A 24,124-nucleotide genomic window follows, 5' to 3' on the forward strand; every position below is an offset into this window, starting at 1 on the left:
AGCATTTATCACAGTGCTTGGCTTATAATAAGCACTATATCTATTTTTTTTGTTGTTATTGTTCAGTCCTTTTAGTCATATCCAACAATCTATTTGGGGTTTTCTTGGCCAACCACCACTGCAGTAACATTGCTGTTTCTTTCTTCAGCTCATTTTGTAGATGAGGAAACTGAGGCAAACAGGGTTAAGTGATTTGCCCAGGGTCACACAGCTAGTAAGCCTCTGAGGACCGATTTGAGTACTTTTTCTCCTATGCCTTCTAGCTGCCCATAGAGAAAAGTTAGCTGTTGTTATTATCCTCCAGGGTTATTGTGAGATAAAAATTACAAAGCATTTAACACTGTGCCTGACACATAAGCAGTTTATATAAAATTTTAAACTATTATTATTTCCTTCTAAGATGATTGTGACGATCAAATGAGATAATTTATAATAATTGGAGCTTATTAATAAATGTTTGTTTTCTTCCATCCTTACTTACAGATTAAGAAACTTTGTCCCCTAGTAGTTAAGTGATTTCCTTAGGTTCATCCATCAGGATTTGAACTCCAAGTCCAGGACTCTCTCTAGAGGCCAGCTATTTTTATGATGAAGAAATCAAGCCCCAGAGAGATTAGAATTATACTTATAATTAGAATTGTAACCAAATAATGTGAGCAATCTCGTTTAAATAGAGCCAAGGATTTAGAGCTAGAAAGGGATCTCAGAGAATATAAAATCCAAACCCCTTGTTTTTTGGCTGAGGAAATCGAGACCCCTGTAGTTCAGATGATTTGTCCAGGTTCACAGTTAATAAGGATCTGAGAAGAGCTGGATGACCCTCTCACACATGTTCCTTACATCACTTAACTAGGGGGCTCTGCAACGTGAGTTTCAGACCTTCCTTTGTTTCACGTGGATCAGGCAGCGTAGCAAAGCCAAGGAAGCCCAGCCAATGGGAGGAAGGAAGCGTGGGTGATTGTGAGACTTGGGGCCAAGGTAGCAAAGAGAGAAGCATGGGGGTGTCGGGGTGGGAAGGACCAGGAGAGAATTTTTCCCATTGAGCTCACTGTATAAATTGGAGTGAGACAGGATGTAATGCTATTGTATCCTCTGATTTCAGAAAATATAAACTACTGGAGAACAGAAATGAATCAGCACTCAGAACGACACTAGCCATGAAAGAAGATAAGATTGTGTTTTTACAAGCCCAGATGGAGGGGACAGTTAATTTAAATCATCAGCTACAAAATGAACTAAAAATGGTGAGGCCCATGCTCTGAATGCAGAAGGATTTGTTTTTTCCATTGTGTCCACATGACTCCATTTGGGGTTTTCTTGGCAAAAATACTGGAGTGGTTTGCCATTTCCTTCTCCAACTCATTTTACAGATGAGGAAACCAAGGCAAACAGGATTAAGTGACTTGTGTAAAAATTAAAATTAATATCCAAATACTTCAAGTATTATATTTTTATAAGAATTTATTAATAATAACTTGAAGAAAAAGGAATAGGATAGCCTTAGCAAATAGAGAGCTGCCCAGACTGCCAAAAGCAAGCAGAACAAGGAGGGCAGGAAGCCAAGAGAGTAAGAGGGCGGAGTTACAGAACTTATCTATACAGTAAGGATGCAAACATGGGGAGGAAGGAAAAAGGATTCTGGGAGATGAAGTCCAAGGGTTCAAGATTTCAAATTACTCACTTGCTCAGGGTCACACAGCTAGGGAGTATCTGAACCTGGATTTGAACTCATGAAGATAAGTTTTCCTAACCAGACTACCTAGTTGCCCCTCAGATACACAAGTACACATCCATAGCCCTTACACCATCCACTGTTAGCCCTGATTTCCATAGCTCATCTTCCCTATGTTCCATACTTTCATTTAGCATTAAAAGATGGGGGTGGGAATGACCAAACTCATAGTTCCAGGCATTTGACCATCAAGTATTTCCCCCATTCTTTCCAGGGGGTTGACTACAGAGCATCTCCTATACTTTACTCAGCTTCAGAAATTCACACTGTGGCCAGGGTGATTGTTTCTAGCCCTTACACTTTGTCTGAATTCATCCTGTTTCTTTCTTTCTTTCTTTTTTTAAACCCTTACCTTCTGTCTTGGAGTCAATACTGTGTATTGGCTCCAAGGCAGAAGAGTGGTAAGGGCTAGGCAATGGGGGTCAAGTGACTTGCCCAGGGTCACACAGCTGGGAAGTGTCTGAGGTCAGATTTGAACCTAGGACCTCCTGTCTCTAGGCCTAGCTCTCAACACACTGAGCTACCCAGCTGCCCCTGATCTCTTTCTTTCTAAAGTTCATTTTTGCTTATGAACCCTCCAGGTAAAAAAGGAATATGAAGTCCTCAGACAGAGCCAGGAAGACGGGACACAATTGCAGAACTCTTGTAGACACCCAGCGGGGAAAGTAGCCATCAACCACCAGGTCAAAGAGAACTGGGACCCTGGTCACCGAGAAACCACCATGGAGCTGTTGAAAGTCAAGGACAGAGCCATCGATTTGGAAAGGAATGTAAGTTTCCTTCAGGAAAAATGGGCCTACTGAGAATTTTGACTTAATCTCCTGGGATGATGGCAGCATCATCAATATCTGCCACCATTTTATATACATTATATCATCGGTAGCATCTTTTCTCAAAGGGTGATACCATGATGATTGCCACCATTGTAAAATATAGCAACTTAGAAAATTAAAAAACGTGAGGGTCTCTCTGTACCTCTCCAGCCCTGATAAAATCCTAAGCACTCTCATGGAATTCTCCTTAGTTCCCCCTTTCTGGACTTGAACCCTAGTGCCTTTCCCCAGTTCTGATTTGCTCTGCTTCCATCCCTTCCCCATTTCCTTGATAGACTTTTTCATCCTTCCTCTACCTTGCATGGGACACTGAATCTGAGTACCACCCACAGGGATCTCATCCCTGCTAGTCAGATCACCAGAAGTACAAAACTTTCCTTTCTAGTCCAGCTTTTCCTTTTTGCTTTTTAACCATTCACTGATTTCTTCCTCTTCTCCAACTCCTTCTTTTCCGTCCTCCCCATTCTGAAAGGAAAAGTGAGCCTGATGACTCTGCACCACTCTGCCTCACTTAATTGAGTGCGTCCACGTCATGCAATGTCATTGGTTCCTTTCGAAAATGAAGGATGAGCAACAGTATCTTTCCTTCTCTTTTTATTATTATTGTTGTTGTTATTGTTGCTGCTACTACTATTGCTACTACCACGACTACTACTACTGCTGCTGCTGCTGCTGCTGCTAGTACTTCTGCTAGTAGTACTAGTGCTGCAACTAGACTTGCAAGTACTCCAAAGAGATTCTGCAGACACTGGTTTTGCAGAAGAGGCTCATGCCAGTTAGCATGTCCCGTTGGGTTCCCATTTTGCATGTTCCCCAATAATCATGTTAATGACAGCTCGTGTGGACTCTGCCTTCCCTAGAATGCCGCCCTTCACGCAGAGAAGCAGCTGCTCAAGGAACAGATCAAGCACCTGGAAACCCAGAACGTGGCCTTGGGTAACCAGGTCTTGACGCTTCAGAAGCAGAGCGTCTTCCTCCAGGAGCACAACACGGGCCTGCAGACGCAGACCGCCCAGCTGCAGGTCGGTGGCTCCAAGTTGTTGCTCGAGCAGGGGTTATTTATGCAGAAAACCAGTGGGGACAGGGACATAGTAAGGAAACTAAGACAGCTGGTGGTATGGTGGACAGAGTGTTGGACCTGGAGTCAGGAAGACTTGAGCCCAAGTCTGACCGCAGGAAAGTCAGAGGATCCTAAATCTAGGGCTGGAAGAGCTGGCCATCTCGTTCAAACCTCTCATTTTATAGATGAGGAAACTGATGCTCAGAGGCTTTGTCAAAAGGGGACAGTTGAACCCCTGTCCTCTTTCTTCAAAGGTACCATCCTACCCTGAAGTCTTGGTGTAGACTGCACGTTTAAGAGGACGTTTGATTAGCTGGAAGAAGCAGTCAGGATAATGAAGGGCTTCCAATTCCAGTAGGAAGAGGATGATTTGAAGGAACTTGGGATCTTCAGCCTAGAAAAGAGACTATATTGGATGTGGGGGAGACTATAAAAGTTGTTGTTGTTGTTGTTGTTATTATATTTTGTACCCCCTTACCTCCACCTTAGAATCAAGGATAGCAAGGAACTGTCTTTCTACAGGCAACAAGAATGACGTGGGTTATCTTTTGAAGCAAATATTTATTGAGTGCTGAATGTTTGTAGAGCACTGTGTTAGAAACTAGGGGAAAGACCTTTATTTATTTATTCATTTGTTTTATTATTACTAATTTTATTTTTATGAAATTAATTATGTTAATATTATTTATAAATTAGCACAGTTTTTACCCTAATGGAATTTCCAGTCTAGGAAAGAGTTATCATATACATGGAAAGCTTTTTTTTTTTTTAACTAAATGAAGCCTAGTATTTCATCACTAAAAGGCAACCCCAATGAGGAATTTTTCTCCAGAAATATAATATAGTTAAAAAATTATCTTTTAATTTAATTTTTTTTAAACCCTCGCCTTCTGCCTTAGAACCAATGTATTGGTTCTAAGGCAAAAGAACCGTAAGGGCTAGGCAATGGGGGTTAAGTGATTTGCCCAGGGTCACACAGCTGGGAAGTATCAGAGGCCAAATTTGAACCCAGGACCTCCCATCTCTAGGCCTGCCTCTCAATTTATTGAGCTGCCCAATCCATCCCTCCCTTCCACCCCTCCCCAAAAAAGTTATTTTCATGTACTTGAAAGACTATCTTTGTGCAAGAGAGATTAAACTTGGGGCATCTAGGTGGCTCAGTATATAGAGCATCAGGTCTGGAGACAGGAGGTCCTGGGGGCAAATCTGACCTCAGACACTTACTATTTGTGTGACCCTGGGTAAGTCCTGTGTGCCAATTTCCTAGCCTTTGCCACTCTGGGGCCAATACCTAGTTAGCAATTTTAAGACAAAAGGTAAAGATTTTATAATTTAAAATAGAGAGACAGTGGTTACATTTATTAGTAGGAGTTGCTTAGAGCCAAATACAGGTTTTCATTGTAAGAAAAATCTCCATAACAATAAGAACTACTTCAGTATGGAGGCGGATTGCCTGGGAATGAATTCAACTCTTTATTCTGGCATTTTAGGAACCAAGGGTGTCTGTTACTGGAAATTTAGTTTATAGAGGATTCTCTGGGGTCAGTAAGCATTCTGTTTTTGCAGACTATTTCAGCAGGCTCCCTTTTCCTTAAAGATCTTAAGGCAAAGGCCAGGTGATGATTCCATAGGTATGCCCCACAGCGGCTTCCTACTCAGGAAAGAATTGTGCACAAATGACTGATGAAGTCTCTTTTAACTCTGAGATTCTTTGAATTTAAGATTCTTTGCTTGCCTACTTAACAGGTAGGACATATAACTGATGATTTAAGTCAGGGCTGGCTTTGAGCAAGTCATCTTCCTCCCCAGCCTCATTTTTTTTTTAATCTATAAAAGCATCGAGTTGAATTAGACAGCTCCATAGCTTTCTTGTTCTAGCCCTGCTTTCTTGTAACCTTCCTTCTGTTCCTGTAAGAATACAGTCCTAATAAAGTCATTGTATTATTAGTTATGGGGAGCTACGTGGCTCAGTGAATGGAGCACTAGACCTGGAGTTGAGAATATCTGAGTTCAAATCCAGCCTCAGACCCCTACTATGTGACTCTGAGCAAGCCACTTACTCCCTATTTGCGTCAGTTCATCTTTTGTAAAATGGGAAAATACTGGAAAAAGAAATAGCAAACCACTCCAGTATCTTTGCTAAGAAAACCCCATTGACAAGTCATGGCATCCCAAAGAGTTCAGGATGACTCAACACCACCACCAATGATTAGTTTTACATAATTCTTTTATTTTGATTTGGGAAGTCTTGCATGAAGGAGGAGTAATCAATAAATGTTCATAATGCAACAAAACAACAAATCGATAAAACTAAAAGTGTGAAAATGAAGGAGAAAAAAAGATATTAATCAAAGTTACATAAACAGCCTAGCAGAATCAGTATTCAACCAAGTACCTGAAAATAACTTGGTTTTGGTCTCTCTAGGACAAATTCAGTATTTTTTCTGCTGTGCTCATTAGAGTCAACTCATGGAAAGAACATAGGAATTGAAGGCAGAAGACCCAGGCTCAAATGTGACTTCTGCTAGTTGGGTGAACTTAGGAAAGGTCATGTAGTTTTTTCCATTTCCATTTCATCCTCTGTAAAATATTGACCATGTCATTGTGATATAACAAGTTAATATTTTTATAAACAATATGCCATTTCAGTATGGGGAAGAATATAATTTTATCTTCTCTCAGGGCCACTGTTCTTTCATGGTTCAGTGCTGACACATTCCTGCTTTCCAATAACTTGTATTTTCCGAGATCAGAGGGTTCAAGAGCCTTTCATACTGCCTGTTATAATTTATACAATGAATTTGTTGATTGGACTGGATTTGAACTCATGTCTTCTGATTCCAAATCTAGGCCTTTTTACTATACTATGAGCCTGCTAAAAACAAGAGAAAGAAAAGCAGCTGTGAAATTAGGTTTTATAAAAGTGTTTAAGAAGGTCCAGTGATCAAGGTGTGCGGTGGGTAGGTAGGACCTACCATGGTAAATATCACCTTCTCCAAGCAAGAGTTTATTAGGATCAGAATTAGTGATGTTCCTCCTGACTAGTGGGATCAGGGGAGAGGGGGTGGGGGAGGAGAGAGAGAGAGAGAGAGAGAGAGAGAGAGAGAGAGAGAGAGAGAGAGAGAGAGAGAGAGAGAGAGAGAGAGAGAGAAGAGAGAGAGAAGAGAGAGAGAGAGAGAGAGAGAGAGAGAGAGAGAGAGAGAGAGAGAGAGGGAGGGAGAGACAGAGAGACAGAGGGAGAGAGAGACGGAGAGGGAGAGAGAGAATTGGTGTGAAATCGTGACTACCTGGATTTGAACATTTCATCCAGTGTCATCTCCATCTCCATGTTTTTCTTTCTCTGAAGGTAGAGAACTCAACTCTGAGCTCTCAGAATTCTTCTCTCACTGCCCAGTACACTTTGCTCCAAAACCAGCAAGCAGCAAAGGAGAATGAGAATGAAAACCTGCTAAAACAAAAAGAGCAGATTATGACAGCCTACGAGTCGCTTCTTCAAGACCACGAGCACCTGAGCTCCCTGCACGAGCGGCAGTCCACTGAATATGAAGTGCTCATCCATCAGCACAGCTGCCTCAAGACCCTGCACAAGAACCTGGAGGTGGAACACAAGGAGCTGGGGGACAGGTAAGGGTCTTGAGATAAAGCTCAGACTCCCCCAAGAAATCCCTGAGGGCTGGGAAGGTTTGGGAAGAGGGAAAGTCTGCCTCAGAGAGCTTCCTGCTCCAGCATCGCTTTCTGTGATGGTAACAAGAGCTGACTTTGCTCATAACAGAGTTATGATACATCCCGTATCATTTGATCCTCAAAAGCAACCCTGTAGGTATAGGTGTTACTGATTATTTTCATTATTAATAGCTTATGATTAAGGGGAATGAATTCTCATTCTGATTACTAATGATTTTATTGAGGGGAGTGAATGATTATTCTCATTAATTATTAAGTGAATTATTCTCATTATCTTATTAAGTGAAATTATTCTCTCTTATTAAATGAAATGAATGATTATTCTAATTACTAATGATCTTATTGAGGGGAGTAAATTCTAATCTTATTAAGTGAAATTTTCATTATATTAACTAAAATAAATCATTAATCTCAGTATTATTTTATTATTAAGTGAAATTATTATTTTTATTAGTAATTATCTTATTACTTAAGTGAAGTGAGTGGCCCATATTTCATGTAGCCGAGGAATGTTTAAGTCAGGATTCAAACACAGGTCTTTCCTGATCCCAAGTTCAGCCCCTTACCCTCTTAGAATAATAATTCACATCAAAAATAATTCTCATATTTTTTTGATTGATATTTCAATATCACATCAGCCCTGTGAGATGGGTCTTTCTGGTATTATTATCATCCCCATTTTACAGATGAGGGTTTGGGTTCAAGAAGTCTAGTGATTTGTCTATGGCGTCTGTTAGTGTTGGTGGGAAACCATCTTGGATAACTGCAATTAAAATATTTTAAGTTCCAGACAAAACATTTTAGAAAGGACATTGAGAAACTAGAGTTGATTCAGAAGAAGAGGACTAGAAAACATGCCCCATGAAGATGGGCTGTGGGAAGTAAGTAGCGTTGTTTAGTTTGGAGAAAAGAAGATTTTACTGGAGGAGCAAGTAGGGCTGGAGAAAGAAATGTGACAGTGATGCGGTGGATAGAGCATTGAGCCTGGCCTCGGAAAGACCTTATTAGCTATGTGGCCTTGGACAGGTCATTAGCCTATCAGCATGATGACTGTTAGCTTCAGTTTACTCATCTGTAAAATGGGAGTGATAATAGCATCTACTTCCCAGGGTTGTTGTGAGGATCAAATGAGAGATCATAATTGTTAAATGCTTAGCACAGAGCCTGGCATATAGTAGGCTCTCTATAAATGTTAGCTATTATTTTTGCATTTGATGGGGCAAAAGGAATTAGAATTAGTCTTGTTCTATTTGGCCCCAGAGAGAAGTATTAGAAATCACAGTTGTTGAAGTTGTAGAGGCAGGTGAAGAGTTCTTTTCTCCCTAATTCTATCAGGGGGATTGACAGCCCCCAGGATATGTGCCAGAGATGGAGCAATGGCTGATTTTTTTCAAGCAAGTGACTTCTGCCATCCCCCAACCTCCCCAATAGCAGCAAGAGCCCCGACACTCAGAAGAGTTAACAAGTGGTATATGTTCTCCTAACCAGTCACAACTCGGTGGCTGGCACTCAGGAATTGAACTCAATTCATTCCTTTCATCTCTGCCTTTATAGTAATTTTTTTCTTGCCTCATATTTCTTCTTCTTCTAAAAGGGGGAGTCTATAAATAGCCCTGAAAATCCTCCTTTTCCCAAATTTAGAACCTAAAGACCTAAATTAAAATCTCAGCCCTCACTTAGGGGACCTTAATTAAGTCTTTTTTTTTTTTAATATATTTCAGCTAACATTCCTATCCCTTGAAAGGTCTACAAACTACTTTATGGACATTAGTATTCATTTCTGGGTCCTACCTGGGAGGAAGGACTGACAGATTAGATGTATCTAGATGAGAGGCATCAGGATGGCGAGGACTTGGGAAATCATGCAATAAGAAGGAAGCAAAGAGGTTTATTTTAGTATATAAAATGTTCTGCTTACTTCTTTCTGCCTTAGTTCATACAGGGCTTCCCAGGTTTCTTTGAAACCATCCCCTTTCCTTATTTCCATCTTTTTTTTCTTTTCAGTTTTTCTGGCTATTTTCTATTTCTAACATCTCCATAGTTACCCCAAGTATTCTCCTCCCAAATGGCCATCCCATAGAGCAAACAGAATTTTTTAAAGAGGAAAAACAAAAGCCCAATGGATCTGATATATTGAAAAAGTCCAAAATCATATTTAAATATATAATAACTGTGGAACTCCCACCTCTACAAAGAAATAGGTTTGAAGCATTTTATTCAAGTCCTAATTTTTTTTTTTAACATTAAAGCAAAAGCGTTTTCTAATTCCCCTTAAGACTGCCTTTCTTTTTTTGGTTATCTGGTCCATATCTCCATCTCCATCTCCATAGATGTTTGAATCCAAGCATCTTGGGAGCAGGCAGTTAGGTGGCACAGTGGATAGAGCTCCAGACCTGGTGTCCTAAAAAAAAAGACTCCTCCTCCTGAGTTCAAATCTGGCCTCAGATACTTACTAGCTGTGTGAACCTGGGCAAGTCACTTAACCCTGTTTGCCTCCATTTCCTCATCTGTAAATGAACTGAAGAAGGAAATGGCAAACCACTCCGGTATCTTTGCCAAGAAAATCTCAAATGAGGCCTCAATAAATTGGATGCAATTAAAAAAACACGACTTGAACAACAACAAAAAACCTGGAAATCAGGGACCTTTTTTTGCCTTTATATTTTCAATATTTAGCTAGCACAATGCCTGTCCCATTGTATAGAATTGATAAATACTTGTTAAACAAAATAATTTGGACTTGGGGAAGTTTTGTTATCCCAGGACTACTGTCTATAAGGTTATAAAGGACTGCCCTGAATACAAGTGTCTGAACCATTTGGAATCTGTGGATGCCCCCTTGTAAAAAATCTCTAACCAGAGGCCCAAGGAAGGACTTGGTGTCAGTGACAACTGGTGTGATGGCTCCTGGGCAGGCCAGAGGCTGAGTCACCATAGCAACCCCCTGGGTGGTCTTTGTTGGGGAGCTGGCTTCCTAATCACTTCTGTGCCTGGACTCTGGGCTGAGCGCACATAGCCCTGTGAAACTGCGAGACAGGAGGTGAGGTGCAAGGAGCTCCCATGTGTGAAAAGAGCTTTCTGGGTCATCTTTTCCCCACCCCTGGTCTTCTATTCATTCTGACCCTAACACAGAAGCTTTCCTACTGCCAGAAGGGAGGGGCGCAGGGAAGATCTCAGGAAGCCAGTTACATTTTTATAAGGTCTTAGAGGTGGCCAGGAAGACAAAAAAAAACACCCTTGATTTTTCATCCTTAGTTATTTCTTTTGAGTCTGTTCCATTGGCTACTCTCTGTTGATTATAATTTAGCTGAAGGACTAGTAAGACCTGAGAAAGAGAAGATGAAGAAACTTGTTGATACTTGTGGATTTCAAATGATTTTCTTTGCCTGCAGTGACAAATTATGCTTCATTGTAAGAGATTTTACTGGCTTCGTTTTTAATATGAAAAGCAGTATTGCCATCCACCCCAGGGGGATCAAGTAATGTTATTGTTTTTATCCCCGTTTTATAGATGAGGAGACAGATGAAATCATTGAAGAAAAAACAAAACAAAACTCTGAATTTGGACTAAGGGGGCTTGAATTTGAGCCTTGGCTCCAATTTTCTGTTTGTTCTTAGGCCAGGGTTTTGACTTTTTTTGAACCTCAGTTTTCTCGTCTGTAAAAGGAGGGCTTTGGATTAGATGGCTCCTTAGATACTTTCCATCCCAGAATTCTGTCCAAAGTTACAAGGCCTTGTAAGGATTAGGATTTCTACTTGAACCCAAGGCTCTTGATTCTAGATCCAAACTGTTTTTACTCAGTACTTTACTCAGTATTATATTTGCATAATAGTTTCCTTTTCTCTTTATAGCCCAGTTCTTAGCACAGGGCTTGGCCACCTAGTGAGTACTTGAATTCTTTTTCATTCATATAAATGGCTTACATGTAAGTGAGGAGTCCTTATTGCCCACAGGAGATACTAAGCAGTTCTAGTAGAAAAAAAGAAGAGCTTAGAATACTCAAGCATTCAAACGGAATGGGAAAGGTAATTTTCTTTTAAAAGAATGTAGTTCAAAAAAAATTTTTTTAATGAAAATAAATCTTAAAAATGAAAAAATACTTTCTTATTGAAATAAATGTCTATTGTCAAGTAAAATAAATTCTCAGGGGCTGTATACAAAGACATGCTGCTTTATGATCTTGCATAAGTCACTTAACTACCCTGTGCCTCGGTTGTTGTTTTATTTAAGCTGAAAAACTGGATGGTTTCATTAGATGGCTTCTGACTTTGAAGTCCCTTTGAATTCAAAGCCATAGAGTTTTTGGTGATCTTTACATCACCAATAACGTTACCCACTAAAGAAGTGGCCTCAAAGTTACTATAGTTTCTGACTAAAATAAAGAACAATTTAAGAAAGCATTATGCTAATATTTAGTTATTTTTAATAATTGCTTTTCCCCTATTAAATGTAAAAATTTTTAAATATTCATTTTTAAAAGTATTGAATTCCAAATTCTCTTCCTTCTTTGGACCCTCCCTTCCTTCTCCCCTTCCCTGGACAGTAAGCAATCTGATATAGATTTTAAATGTACAGTTAGTTAGGTAAAACATTTTTCCATATTTAGTCATTTTGTGGGAGAGATCTCAAGTGCAAAGAAGAAGAAAGAAAATGAAATCTGCATTCAGGTGCCATTAGTTCCTTCTCAGATGGAAGATGACATTTTTCATCATGAGTCACTGGGGAAAAATACTTTAAAAAATGAAAAAATACTTTAAAAAAAGAATTTAGTTCAGAGGATAATTTAAAGTTTATGCCAATCCACTAACATGTACTATGTGCTAAGGACACAAAGAAAGATAAAAATCTCAGCCCTCAAGGAGCTCACAACCCAGCGCAAGAGACAACATACAAATAACTAAGTACACATAAGCCATATACAGGATAAAACAGAGATAATGAACAGAAAGAAGGCACTAGAATTAAGAAAATCTGGAAAGACTTCTTCTAGAAGGTAGGATTTTAGCAGAGCCTTGAAGCCAGGAGGTGGAGATGAGCAAGGAGAATCTTCTAGGCAGTCAGAAGAGATGGAATATCTTTTTGGAGAAATAGCCAGGAGGTCAGTAATTCTGGATGAGAGGACCTGGGGAAGAGGGTAAATAAAAGGTGGAATGTGGCCTTGAAGGCCAAATAGAGGATTTTATATTCAATCCTGCAGGTGAGCAAGAATCATTGGAGTTATTGGATAAATATATATTTATATTATATATTGTATATTATAATGCATAATGTTATATATGACATAATATATAACATAACATAATAAAAATAATAATATAATAAACAACAACATGGTAAGACCCACCCTTTAGGGAGATGACTTCTATACAGATGAATGAGGGTTTGCTTGGAGTGGGGAGAGGTTTGAGGCAGGCCAGCCCACAGTCAGATAGTAAGGAATTGGATGATTATTCTTTAATGTATTCCCGGAGCTGAAGAATAAAGCTCAACTCTGAGCAAACTATCAGGAAGTATGTACTAAGAGGCTGTCATGTGTCAGGAAAAAATAGGTGGAGACCTGGATGTTGAGGAGATTTTTAATTAGGCAGGGATCCTTCCCTTTTTTGGGTGTCAGAACCCTGTGGTCATCTGGTGAAACCTATACCCTTTCTCAGACTATTTTTATGTACCAAACATAAAATGGATAGGTGTTACAGAGAAACCATTTACTAAAATACAGGTACAGGATAGATTGAATACAAAATGTGACATACACACACATATATAATATGCCCAATTCATATATATACAAATGTATATAGTATATCTAAATACATACATACATACATACATACATATATATATATATACACACACACACACACACAGAGACATATATAGATGTGGAATTTATTTTCTTTAATGTTCCATACATACATTAGTTTTTCCCCCTAGTGAGACCAAGGAGAGAAAATGTTTCTGTTACAATTTTTTTAAGGGGGAAGAGTGCTCTAAATGTGTTATATATCCTTTCAAATGAAGCACAAACTCACAAAATGGGAATAAACTGTAAATATTTGTAATATGAAAAGAAAACACATTGATGAGGCTCATTAAAAAATATAAAAACAGAAATTCATGGTCCCTAAATTGAGAGCTTCTGCTTGAAGGTTTTGAACTAAATTCTGTAGGCCTAGGTCTATGTGTAAAATTATATTTCCTAAGATTTATTAATAATCATTAGAAGTAAAGGAATAAAAAGGTAATTAACAAAATAAAACCACATGCCCAAGCTAATCTACCTGCTCAAAGCTGAGACAGGGAGGAAAGAGGAAGAGAAGTGGGAAAAGGGAGAATTTATATCCCGCCTACATCAGAGCATAATGACAGGAGGAGAGTGGGATGCTGGGTAATGTAGTTCAAAGGTCCAAGATTTCTAGTTACACATATGTAAACTTCACCTAGCCCTTTGTTTCTCTCTAATATGTGTTACAGTTGTCTGTTTTGAGGGATAATGGCATGGTTTGTAGAAAAGACTTGGGCTGAAGTTCTATCATAGGTATATCTCAACTGTTTGACCTTAAGACAGTCATTTAAGTTCTTTTCAGTGCCTTCAGCAACTTTAAAACTATGTTATATTTCTATGGGGGCAGCTGGGTGGCTCAGTGGATTGAGAGCCAGGCCTAGAGACAGGAGATCATCCTGGGTTCAAATCTGCCCTCAGACACTTCCCATCTGTGTGACCCTGGGGAAGTCACTTTACCCCCATTGCCTTGCCCTTACCACTCTTCTGCCTTAGAACCAATACATAGTATAGTATCTAAGACAGAAAGTAAGGGTTATAAAATAAATAAATAAATTTTTTTACCTGTCCCTTTCCTAGACTGGGAATTCCATTAGAGTAGAAACTAAATGTTCTTTTCCCTAATTTCTAATACAATGCCCTACAAACATTCAGCACTCAATAAATGTTTGCTTCACTAGATAAACCACTCCATTCTTGTTGCCTGTATTAATAAGTTCCTTGCCATCCTTGAGCAGAGCCCAAGCATATATGCCTGTTCTGACCATTTCCATCTGTGGGACTTTGCTTGGACTATCTTTCCTGGCCCTCATCACCTCCCTCCTCTTCTTGGGGTCCCCTCCAGGTTGGGCTCAGGTGCTGCCTCCTATGTCAGACCTTTCCTGATCTCTCCCCGCCCCCCCCCCCCCAGCCCATTCTGGCCCCCCTGTGATTTTTAGTTTCTTTGCATTTTCTTGTTTTGAGTGATATTATTCTCGTGACCTCCTCTGGAAAATACAGGAGGGTGAGGATGATTTTATTTTTGTCTTTGTATTACCAGAGGCACCTCACAAAGTGCCTGTCATCCCTCTCTTATTTTATTTTATCAGTGTTTAATAATATATTAATAAAATAATCAGTTATTTTATCAGAGTTTGATGAAGGCATTCCCAATGTGGAAACTCGCCTAGTGATACAGAAAGGCACTCTGTAATGTAAGATTAAAATTTAGGAATATGGGGAGACTGAGGCATCTGAGGCAGGTAGAAATTAGCTTCTCTCTGCAAGGAGTATTATATTTTTTTAGAGGTTTATTGAAGATTAAGGATTAAAGAAAATACAGGATAAGAGACACGTGTCCAGGCCATAGAGAGGCCTAGACACAACCTCACCTACATTATGAAAAAAAGCCAGGCCTGCCCCAAATGGAAGTCCAAGAGCGCGAGAGACTCAAAAGCCTTTGAATCAGCTTAAATACCTTCTCCATCTCAGCCCAGGTGAGATTACAAAGGCATTCTGGGGAAGTGGAGCAAAGGCTCGTGGGGATTGTAGTCCTGTATTCGTGTCTATTTTTTACAGTAATGTATAGCCTTAGAGAGTTGCTGGGGGCTGTGATGAGTTCAGTGACTTGCTCATGGTTAGAGAGCTAGTATAAGTCAGGGTCAGGAAGTGAACCCAAATCTTTCTGACTCTAATATTTCCTGGAGCTTAATAAAGACTTACAAGGGAGCAGCTGGGTAGCTCAGTGGATGGAGAGCCAGGCCTTGAGATGGGGAGGTCCTGTGTTCAAATGTGACCTCATACAATTCTTAGCTGTGTGACTGGACATTTAGTCATTTAACCCCCATTGCCTAGCCCTGTGGTGACAAACCTACAGCACATGTATCAGAGGGGGCCCATGGAGCCTTCTTGGTAGGCATGCACACCATTGCCCCAGCACAGAGTTCACCAGTTTGTTACTAGAAAGCCAGAGGGAGGCGGGGCTGGGATGGTCCCTCACCTGAGCCTCTAAAAGGTTCACCATCACTAGCCTATCCCTTACCCCAACCAATACACAGTATTGATTCCAAATTGGAAGATGAGGTTTTTAAAAAATAATAACAAGAACAAATGCTTTTTACTACTACTGTTACCAATAGCTAATATTTGTAAAGTGCTTTAAACTTTGCAAAATGCTATACATATGTTACCTTGTTTACTCTTTATTTACTATCCTGTGACGTAGATGCTATTATCCTTATTTTGCAAATGGGAAAACGGAGAGTTTAAATGGCTTGCCTAGGCTGGGGTAAGATTTGAATTTAGGTCTTTTATGACCCTGAATCCCTTACTCAGGCCAGTCTAATCTAATGTCTAATCTAATCTAATGGTCTGAATAAATGGAAGAGTTGTAGCATTTGTGTGCTTCTTGAGATCAGGGAAAGGCTTGTTGTGCTTTTATCCTTTTCAGTCTCAAGTACAGTATTTTGTACGTCATCCAGTTCTCAGGTAGGTCTGTCAGCTCATCAGTTTAGCTATTATTTCCAATGCAACATTGCTGATGGCAGCCCGTTCCTGCCTGCCAAGTCCTGTGCGGTCTTGATCTGTGTTATCTCACATGGATCAGGGTAGGGGCTGGGGGATCTGCCCACCACCCCAGGAGCCTTCCTCAATTTCTCTTTCAATTGCAGGGATACCCTTGGAGCACATTGGCTATCTGTCAGTTATTCTCTGAGAGGGGAAGGCAAAAATGTATATGGGGAAAACGGATGGGATTCAGTGCTTTGACCTAGGTCTCTCTATCCTGTTCTTGCTCCTTTGGCAGTCTGGCAAAACTTATACCCCCTTCTCACAATAATATTTTTTAAATTCACAAAATAAACTAATTATATCAAAACACAATTAGCAAAATATTTTTCAAAGCAAGCCCTTAATGGTTGAGAACCTTTCATTTGGGGGGAATGATTAGTAACTATTAACAATATGTATTATTATTTTATTTTATGATATCTATCATTATCTATCACATTATTATTACTAATGTTTATATAAATAAATATTTAATATAATTAGTGCCCATTAATAATATTTTATTTAATGGTATCTATCATTTGTTCCATCATTATAACTAATATTTATATTAAGAAATATTATTTAATAATTAGTGATCATTAATATTTATTATTTTATTTGATCATGTATTTATTACATTGTTATGTTGTTTAATATTATTAACAAATATTACTAACATCAATGATTAATATTTGAAGGGATATTCACTCTCTTGGATCTTTTTCCACCTGGGAAAAAAGCAACTATGGATGGACCAAGGGGCCCTGATAACTTTTCACTATCCCTTTTTTCACAACGTGTCTAAATTGAATTGATTTCTTTCCAATAGGTACAGTGGCGTAATGAAACAGAAGTCAGAGTTAGAAGAGCTGGAGAGTATTTTGAACACAGAGAGAGAAGCTTTACACCAGGAGAAAAGAACAAATTTGATTGCTTCTGGAGAAAACCAGAGGCTGAGAGAAGAACTGGACAGGTGAGACTCAGGTTGCATGGTGGAAGGAGCCAGGCAGGGGCTCTAATCATTAAACTAATCATGAGTTTATTTAGAATAGAGCAAGCAATGTCCTAGTAATCGCCCCATAATAGCTTGCTTTTTATTTATTTTGAAATGTGTACTTAAAGCTTGTTGACTGGTAATTTGCTTTTGTAGATTATAGTCCCCGACTTGGATACTTGGATATGAGGATTTTCATAGTGCCCAAGCTTCCCTGTGGTGTTCTCATCTTTTTTCACCCAGTGATGACAACCAGAGTTATGCTGATAAATGTTTAACAGTCAAGTCTCTGAAAACTTAAGACATTCTTTTAAATTTTATATTATGATTATTTTCTCCATCATTATATTAAGGCTAGATGATCAACAGAACAATGCATTAGTCTCTGATTTGTAAAATGCATTGATTTATAAGGCAGGTAAATGCTCTCACTGAAAGTTTAATAACCAGTGCTTGAGCCAGCTACTGATGACAGCCCCAACCTCCTTCCATCCCCTCATAACTCAAGTTCCCTCCTTTTTTTTTTTAATCTATTACTCAGAAGCCCAGAAAACTCTAAAACTGAGTCACTTTGAAAGGATGAGGAGGGTAGGGAAAAAAAGCAGCTATTTCCTGAAGGTGTCCTCTAAGAAAGTTCTTAGCCAAGGGCTCTCTATCCATTAAGGCAGGGATTCTGATTTTTTTTTTCTGTATTGTGGACCCCTTTGGCATTCTGGTGAAACTTATGCACTCCTCACAATAATGTTTTTAAATTCACAAAATAAAAGATGTTGATTTAAAAAGGAAACCAATTATATTGAAATACAATTATCAAAATATTTTTCAAAGAAGGTTCACAGTCCTCCGGGTTAAGGACCTCTAATTTAGAAGAGGGAGGAAAAAGAGTTGGAACCAGAGGGAGAAGGATGTCAGTAAGATCAGAGATGTCCCTGGAAAGTTAATATTTGATGACTATCCACTCTCATGGTTATCACCTGCGGGGAAAAAAGGCGCCATGGATTGACCAAAGGGCCCCTGAAAACTCACCCTCCATTTTTCACAAATGTCTAAATTCTCAAATGAGTATAAAAACAACTGGGATTTTTACAATTCCATTTTGTCCTATTATAATGTTTGTTTAGAAAAGATAGATGTAAGGAAATAGTGGGAAGAGTGTGTTAGGATTAAGGAATATTTGCATAGTGTTGAAATAACTAACTTTCAATCTGAGTAACCCAGTAACCTCACAGATTTAGCCTTGACTTTGTGCCAAGACTTTTTTTGGAGTACAAGATAGGACTGACCAATGGTCAGTGACTCTCCACACAGCCTTTAATGGTTTGTTTACACCAGTCATTTCTCAATCAATCAGTAAACATTTATTTGCCTACTATGTGCTAGGCACTGCACTAATATCTAGAGATACAAAAGGAGGCAAGGCAGTCCCAATCTCATGGGGTAGACACTTTTGAATACTTTTTCTCTTTTTTTGTCAGCAGATGGTGAGAGAGAGCAAAAACTATTTCCTCTCCAGCATCTTGGTACATTTTTTTCCCCCACTTCAAATATAACTCATTTCTTTCTTCATCTCCTTAAGAAATTCAAATCCTCTCCATTGTTCAAAATGCCAAGTCTCTTTAGCACCAAAGCCTTCTAAAATCTCAATCCCAGAACCATTTAAACTGCTGTCATATACTACATTTTGTATTTTTTTAAAAAGAAAACTTTTTCTAAAGAATTTAGTTAGATAGTAACATTAGCAATAATGGTCATTATAAGATTGTGGTTTGGATTTGGGAGGGCATCCTGATTTAGTATAGCTTCTTGTGTATACTAATTACTTGATACATTTAATTGAATTTATATAGCATCATTTGGACAAAAAGCACCTTCATTTCTAGTCATTCATTGTTGCCTCTTGAGTGTTAGAAAGGAGCAATTTGGCATAACTCAGGGCTGGAAGAAAGAGTTAGACTTTGAAGTGTGTTACAGCCAAAATGCCTTTAGAGGGCCTCCGGTCCAGCCCTCTTATTTTACATCTCTGGAACCTGAGACTCAAAAGGAATATGCTATTTTATGAATTCACACAGGTAATTAATTGGTGGTAAAACTAGGAGTAGAGCTCATACCTTCCTAGATCATAAATCATAGGATTCTCTCTTTAGAGCTTGGAAGGATTTTCGAGACCTTGGAGTCTAACCCCATTGTTCTATAATAATTTTTATTTTATATATATATATATATATATATATATATATGTATATATATATATATATATATATATATAAATAAACATATATAAAATAAGGAAATTGAGGCCCAGATATAGTAAGTGACATCCAGAGCCACATAGTTAAAACTGGTTTTGAATTCCTGTTTTTAAACTCAGAATTCTCTTTTCTTTACCACCTAGTTGGCCTCCTTTCACTTGGTTTGTGGCTTTCCTTTTTACAGAGTTAATTTCCTGCATGGCCAGCTGAAGGGGGAGTATGAAGAACTTCACTCCCACACAAAGGAACTGAAGACCGCCCTCAACAACTCCCAGCTGGAGCTGAACCGCTGGCAAGCTCGGTTTGATGAATTAAAGGAGCAGCATCAAAGCATGGACATCTCCATGACCAAACTGGATAACCACTGTGAAGTGAGTCACATCCCACCTCAGTATCCCTACCTAAGCTAACTTTTCAGCCTGTTTTTTAAGATTCTTATCTGATTACATAGGTTTAGAGCAGAAAATGACTCAAGCCCCTTATTTTACAGATGAGAAAACTGAGGTGGAATAAGGTCAAATGGTGTGGCCAGGGTCTCCCAGTTAGCAAGTATCTGAAGCAGGATTTGAACCCCAGGTCTTGCTGCTTGTGAGCTGAGCATGATATCTACTGTATCATCAAACAACTTGTCTAATGGTAGAATGAATGAGATGCTCGTTGGGAGACTTATAGTTTATACACTGAGGTGTTAGCATTCTTGGGTTTGGCACCTACAGGGAATGTGTATTCCAACGGACATGACATGATTGTTTTCATGGAGATTGCTCATATTATTTGAGCAAAACGATATGCCCACAAGATTAGGAATTGAGGGAAATTTTTTCCCTAGTGTTTTGCGTCTTGTTTTTTGGGTGGTGGGCAGAAGATAATTGGCAGATGGTTACCAAAGGCAGAAAGAGAGCTACATGAACAATGACTGGGTTCTGGGTGATGATCATCTGCCTGACCTTTCCATGGTATTTTTTCACCACCTTTTAAAGTGACTTCATTTGCCCAATTCTTGAATTTGGAGAGACTTATAGCAAGGCATTGGCTCTTTCCCAGGAATCAAGAAGGCAATTAAAATTCAGACATCTGGATATTGAGGAGGTGGTTTCTTTATGGAAGCGATAGGGTAGATCTCAGTACCTAAATTTGCCTATTACTTTATACAATGAACCTTATTGTTTTTATTCATCATTTTCAATTGTATCCAACTCTTTGTGACCCCATTTGGGTTCTTTTTTATTAATTAATTAACTTAATTAGAATATTTTTCCATGGTTACATGATTTGTATTCTTACCCTCCCCTCCTCCCTCCCCCCTCCCATAGCTAGTGAGAAATTCTACTGGATTTTACATGCATCATTGAGCAAGACCTATTTCCTTGTTATTAATATTTGCACTATAATGATCATTTAGAGTCTACATCCCTGATCATATCCCCATCAAACCATATGATCAAGCAAATGTTTTTCTTCTATGTTTCTGCTCCCACAGTTCTTCCTCTGGATATGGAGAATGTTCTTTCTCATAAATCCATCAGAATTGTCCAGGGTCACTGCATTGCTGCTAGTAGAGAAGTCCATTACATTCGATTGTACCACAATGTGTCAGTCTCTGTGTACAATGTTGTCCTGGTTCTGCTCTTTCACTCTACATCACTTCCTGGAGGTCATTCCAGTCTCCATGGAATTCCACCACTTTATTATTCCTTTTAGCACAGTAGTATTCCATCATCAACATATACCACAATTTGTTCAGCCATTCCCCAATTGAAGGGCATCCCCTCATTTTCCAATTTTTTGCCACCACAAAGAGTGCAGCTATGAATATTCTTGTACAAGTCTTTCCCCCTATTATCTCTTTGGGGTACAAACCCAGCAGTGCTATGACTGAATCAAAGGGCAGACAGTCTTTTAAAGTCCTTTGGACATAATTTGGGGGGGGTTCTTGATTAAGATACTAGATGGTTTACCATTTCCATCTCCAGCTCATTTTATAGATGGGTAAACTGAGTCAGATAAGGTTAAGAAACTTTCCTTGAGTCACACAACTATTAAGTGTTTGAAGTCATATTTGACCTTTCAATCTTCTGACTCCAGGCCCATACTATATTCACTTCACCACACAGCTGCTCTATAAACCAGATCCTATTAGGTTTTTTGTCTGTTTGAGGCGAGAGGTGACCCATGATTTCATCATTGTAAGAAACTCTTTTAAGTTTGGAAAAGTCTACTAATGCAATTTCTCAGTCACTGAGTCTTAGATAGATAGCTAGATAATGCAAGCATTTGTTTTATTTTATTTCTTTTTTAAACCCTTACCAGTTATCTGTTCCAAGGTAGAAGAGTAGTAAGGGCTAGGCAATGGGGATTAAGTGACTCGCCCAAGTCACACAGCTAGGAAGAATCAGATCTGGACCCAGCTAAGTTCTAGGGACACAATATGAAAAAACAAAAACGGAATCCCTAAGATGGCCTCTACTCTCAAAGAATTTCCATTCCACCAAGGAAAGACTTTTAAATCATAAAGGAGAGCTGGTCAGCAGGGGCAGAAGGTATATTGGAGTACTCCCCAGCAGGTGGGAAGGTCAGACAGAAAAGAGGGATTTGAGCTGGGAGTAAAGGGAGCATGGGTGGAACACCTCAAGAAATGCCTGCTCACAGTAGTGAGGGACTCAGAGTGGTGAGAAGAGGCCTTGGGGTGGGATCATTCCAAGATGGTGGCATGACTGGTGGGGAGATGAAGCAGCTCAGAGAGGGACCTGAACTTGGGGTGAGGAGATTCCCCCAGACCACTGAGAGGTTAAGTCAATCAATAAATAAATGCATATTTTGCTGTGTGCTAGGCCCTGTGCTGGAGCCTAAATGACTTGCTCGTGGTCAAACACTTAGTATATGTCAGAGACACAATTTGAACCTGTGTCTTCCTCTTTCCAAGGCCAGTCTTTTATCATGAAGTACATGAGGTAGGCATTATCTTCATTCTGTAAATAAAGAGGGATAATTAGGTTGTACAGTGGATAGAGTTCTGGGCCTGGAGTCAGGAAGACTCATCTTTCTGAGTTCAAATCCACCCTCAGCTTTTTTTTTTTTTAAACCTTTACCTTCTGTCTTGGAGTCAATACTGTGTATTGGTTTCCAAGGCAGAAGAGTGGTAAGGGGTAGGCAATGGGGGGGGGGGGGGGGGTAAGTGACTTGCCCAGGGTCACACAGCTGGGAAGTATCTGGGTCCAGATTTGAACCTAGGACTTCCCATCTCTAGGCCTGGTTCTCAATCTACTGAGCTACCCAGCTGCCCTCAAGGAAGAATAGCCTTGGTTTTACTAGCTTGTGTGATTCTGAGAAAGTCACTTCCTGCTATTTGCCTCAGTTTCCTCATCTAGAAAAATGACCTGAAGAGGAAAATGGTAAAACACTCTAGCATATTCGTCAAGAAAATTCCAAATAGGGTCACAAAGGATCAAGTATAACTGAATTGAACAACAATAACAATGCAATAAATAAAGATAATGCCCTAGAGGTAAATGCTTTTCCTTGGCTCTCAAAGCAGGTATGTTGCTGATAACTTCTGCAGTAAGTAAAAGTTAAATGTATGTGAGTTTTGTGAACTTTGCCTTTTGCTTTCAGTCTGCAAACTCACACATATTTAACTTTTACCTACAAGTCTTAACATTCTTTTGACCACCCTGTGTGGCTCCCCCATACTTATTAATTAATCCAGAGACTTTTATAGTACCAGGTGTTTCCTTGTGGTACCTCATTAGAACATAAAATTTCATCATGTGTTTTTCCAGCAGGGATGCTGCTTCTTCTGGGACTTTCCTAAAGAAAATAGTACCTGGGACTAGATATATCAGAATTCCAGAAGCCTTAGCAGGCTCCATCAGAGGATAGGGATGTTATCATACATTATTAGAATTTAGATCTGAAAGAGACTCTAGAAATCAGCCCATACCCTCTCCATTTATAGGTTAGGAAGCTGAGGAACAAAGAGAGGAAATGACTTGGGTGAAATTAAATAGTTAATAAAAAATAAAGCCAGAATTATATATAACATGGAATTTGGGAGTTATCCCCAAGCAAGAATATATCTGATTTAGGACAGAATTAGTAAAATGACTTCCTCTATCTGAATCAATATGTGCTGGCAGGCCAAAGCGAGGAATAATTTCTTTTAAAAATACCTTAGCAACAAAAGCTGCTGTGGCTCAGGTCGCAGGAAATGCTTCCGACCATCTGGTTAGTTGATCTACTATGACTAGACAAAATTTATAATGTCCAGCCTTTGGCATTGTTATGAGATCTATCTGTAGATGCTCAAAAGGTATGTAAGCCAGAGGATGCCCACCAAAAGCTTTGCCACGAAAGGCGTGTTGGTTATATGCTTGGCAGGTAGAGCAGGCTGAACACACTTTAGAGGCTATAGTAGTTATACCAGGGGCTATCCATACTCTCTTAACAAAGTCCACAATGCCCTGGGTGCCAAAGTGACCATTTTTATGAATAGATTGGCAATTTTGGAGATAAAAATTTCTAGGGAGCAGGGGTTTTCCTTCAGATGACACCCATACTCCATTAATCTCTTTTGCTTTGAATTTTTGTTTCCATTTCTCCACTTCCTTTTCATTATAGGAAAGTGATAAATTTAAGTCATCAGTGGTTGTTATTAATTCAGGCCCTTCTATGGCTGCTAGCTTTGCAGTGGCATCTACTCAATCATTTTCCCTAGAGATAAGGTCAGTGCCACCTGTATGGGCACAGCAATGAACTACAG

General features: G+C 39.3%; 1 protein-coding gene across 3 annotated transcripts in view; it reads left to right on the plus strand.

The window, feature by feature from the left end:
* CCDC88C (coiled-coil domain containing 88C) overlaps positions 1 to 24,124 on the plus strand; it is a 244,952-nt gene that overhangs the window by 175,847 nt on the left and 44,981 nt on the right. For all 3 annotated transcript variants that reach the window (XM_007472588.3, XM_001366033.5, XM_007472590.3), the window contains exons 17-22: positions 1,103 to 1,244; positions 2,314 to 2,502; positions 3,426 to 3,587; positions 6,972 to 7,249; positions 16,952 to 17,095; positions 19,550 to 19,736. In XM_007472588.3, coding sequence (XP_007472650.2) covers positions 1,103 to 1,244; positions 2,314 to 2,502; positions 3,426 to 3,587; positions 6,972 to 7,249; positions 16,952 to 17,095; positions 19,550 to 19,736 — 1,102 coding nt within the window. The remainder of the gene's footprint in view (positions 1 to 1,102; positions 1,245 to 2,313; positions 2,503 to 3,425; positions 3,588 to 6,971; positions 7,250 to 16,951; positions 17,096 to 19,549; positions 19,737 to 24,124) is intronic.

This window comes from Monodelphis domestica, chromosome 1 (assembly GCF_027887165.1).
Source record: "Monodelphis domestica isolate mMonDom1 chromosome 1, mMonDom1.pri, whole genome shotgun sequence".
Lineage (NCBI taxonomy): Eukaryota > Metazoa > Chordata > Mammalia > Didelphimorphia > Didelphidae > Monodelphis > Monodelphis domestica.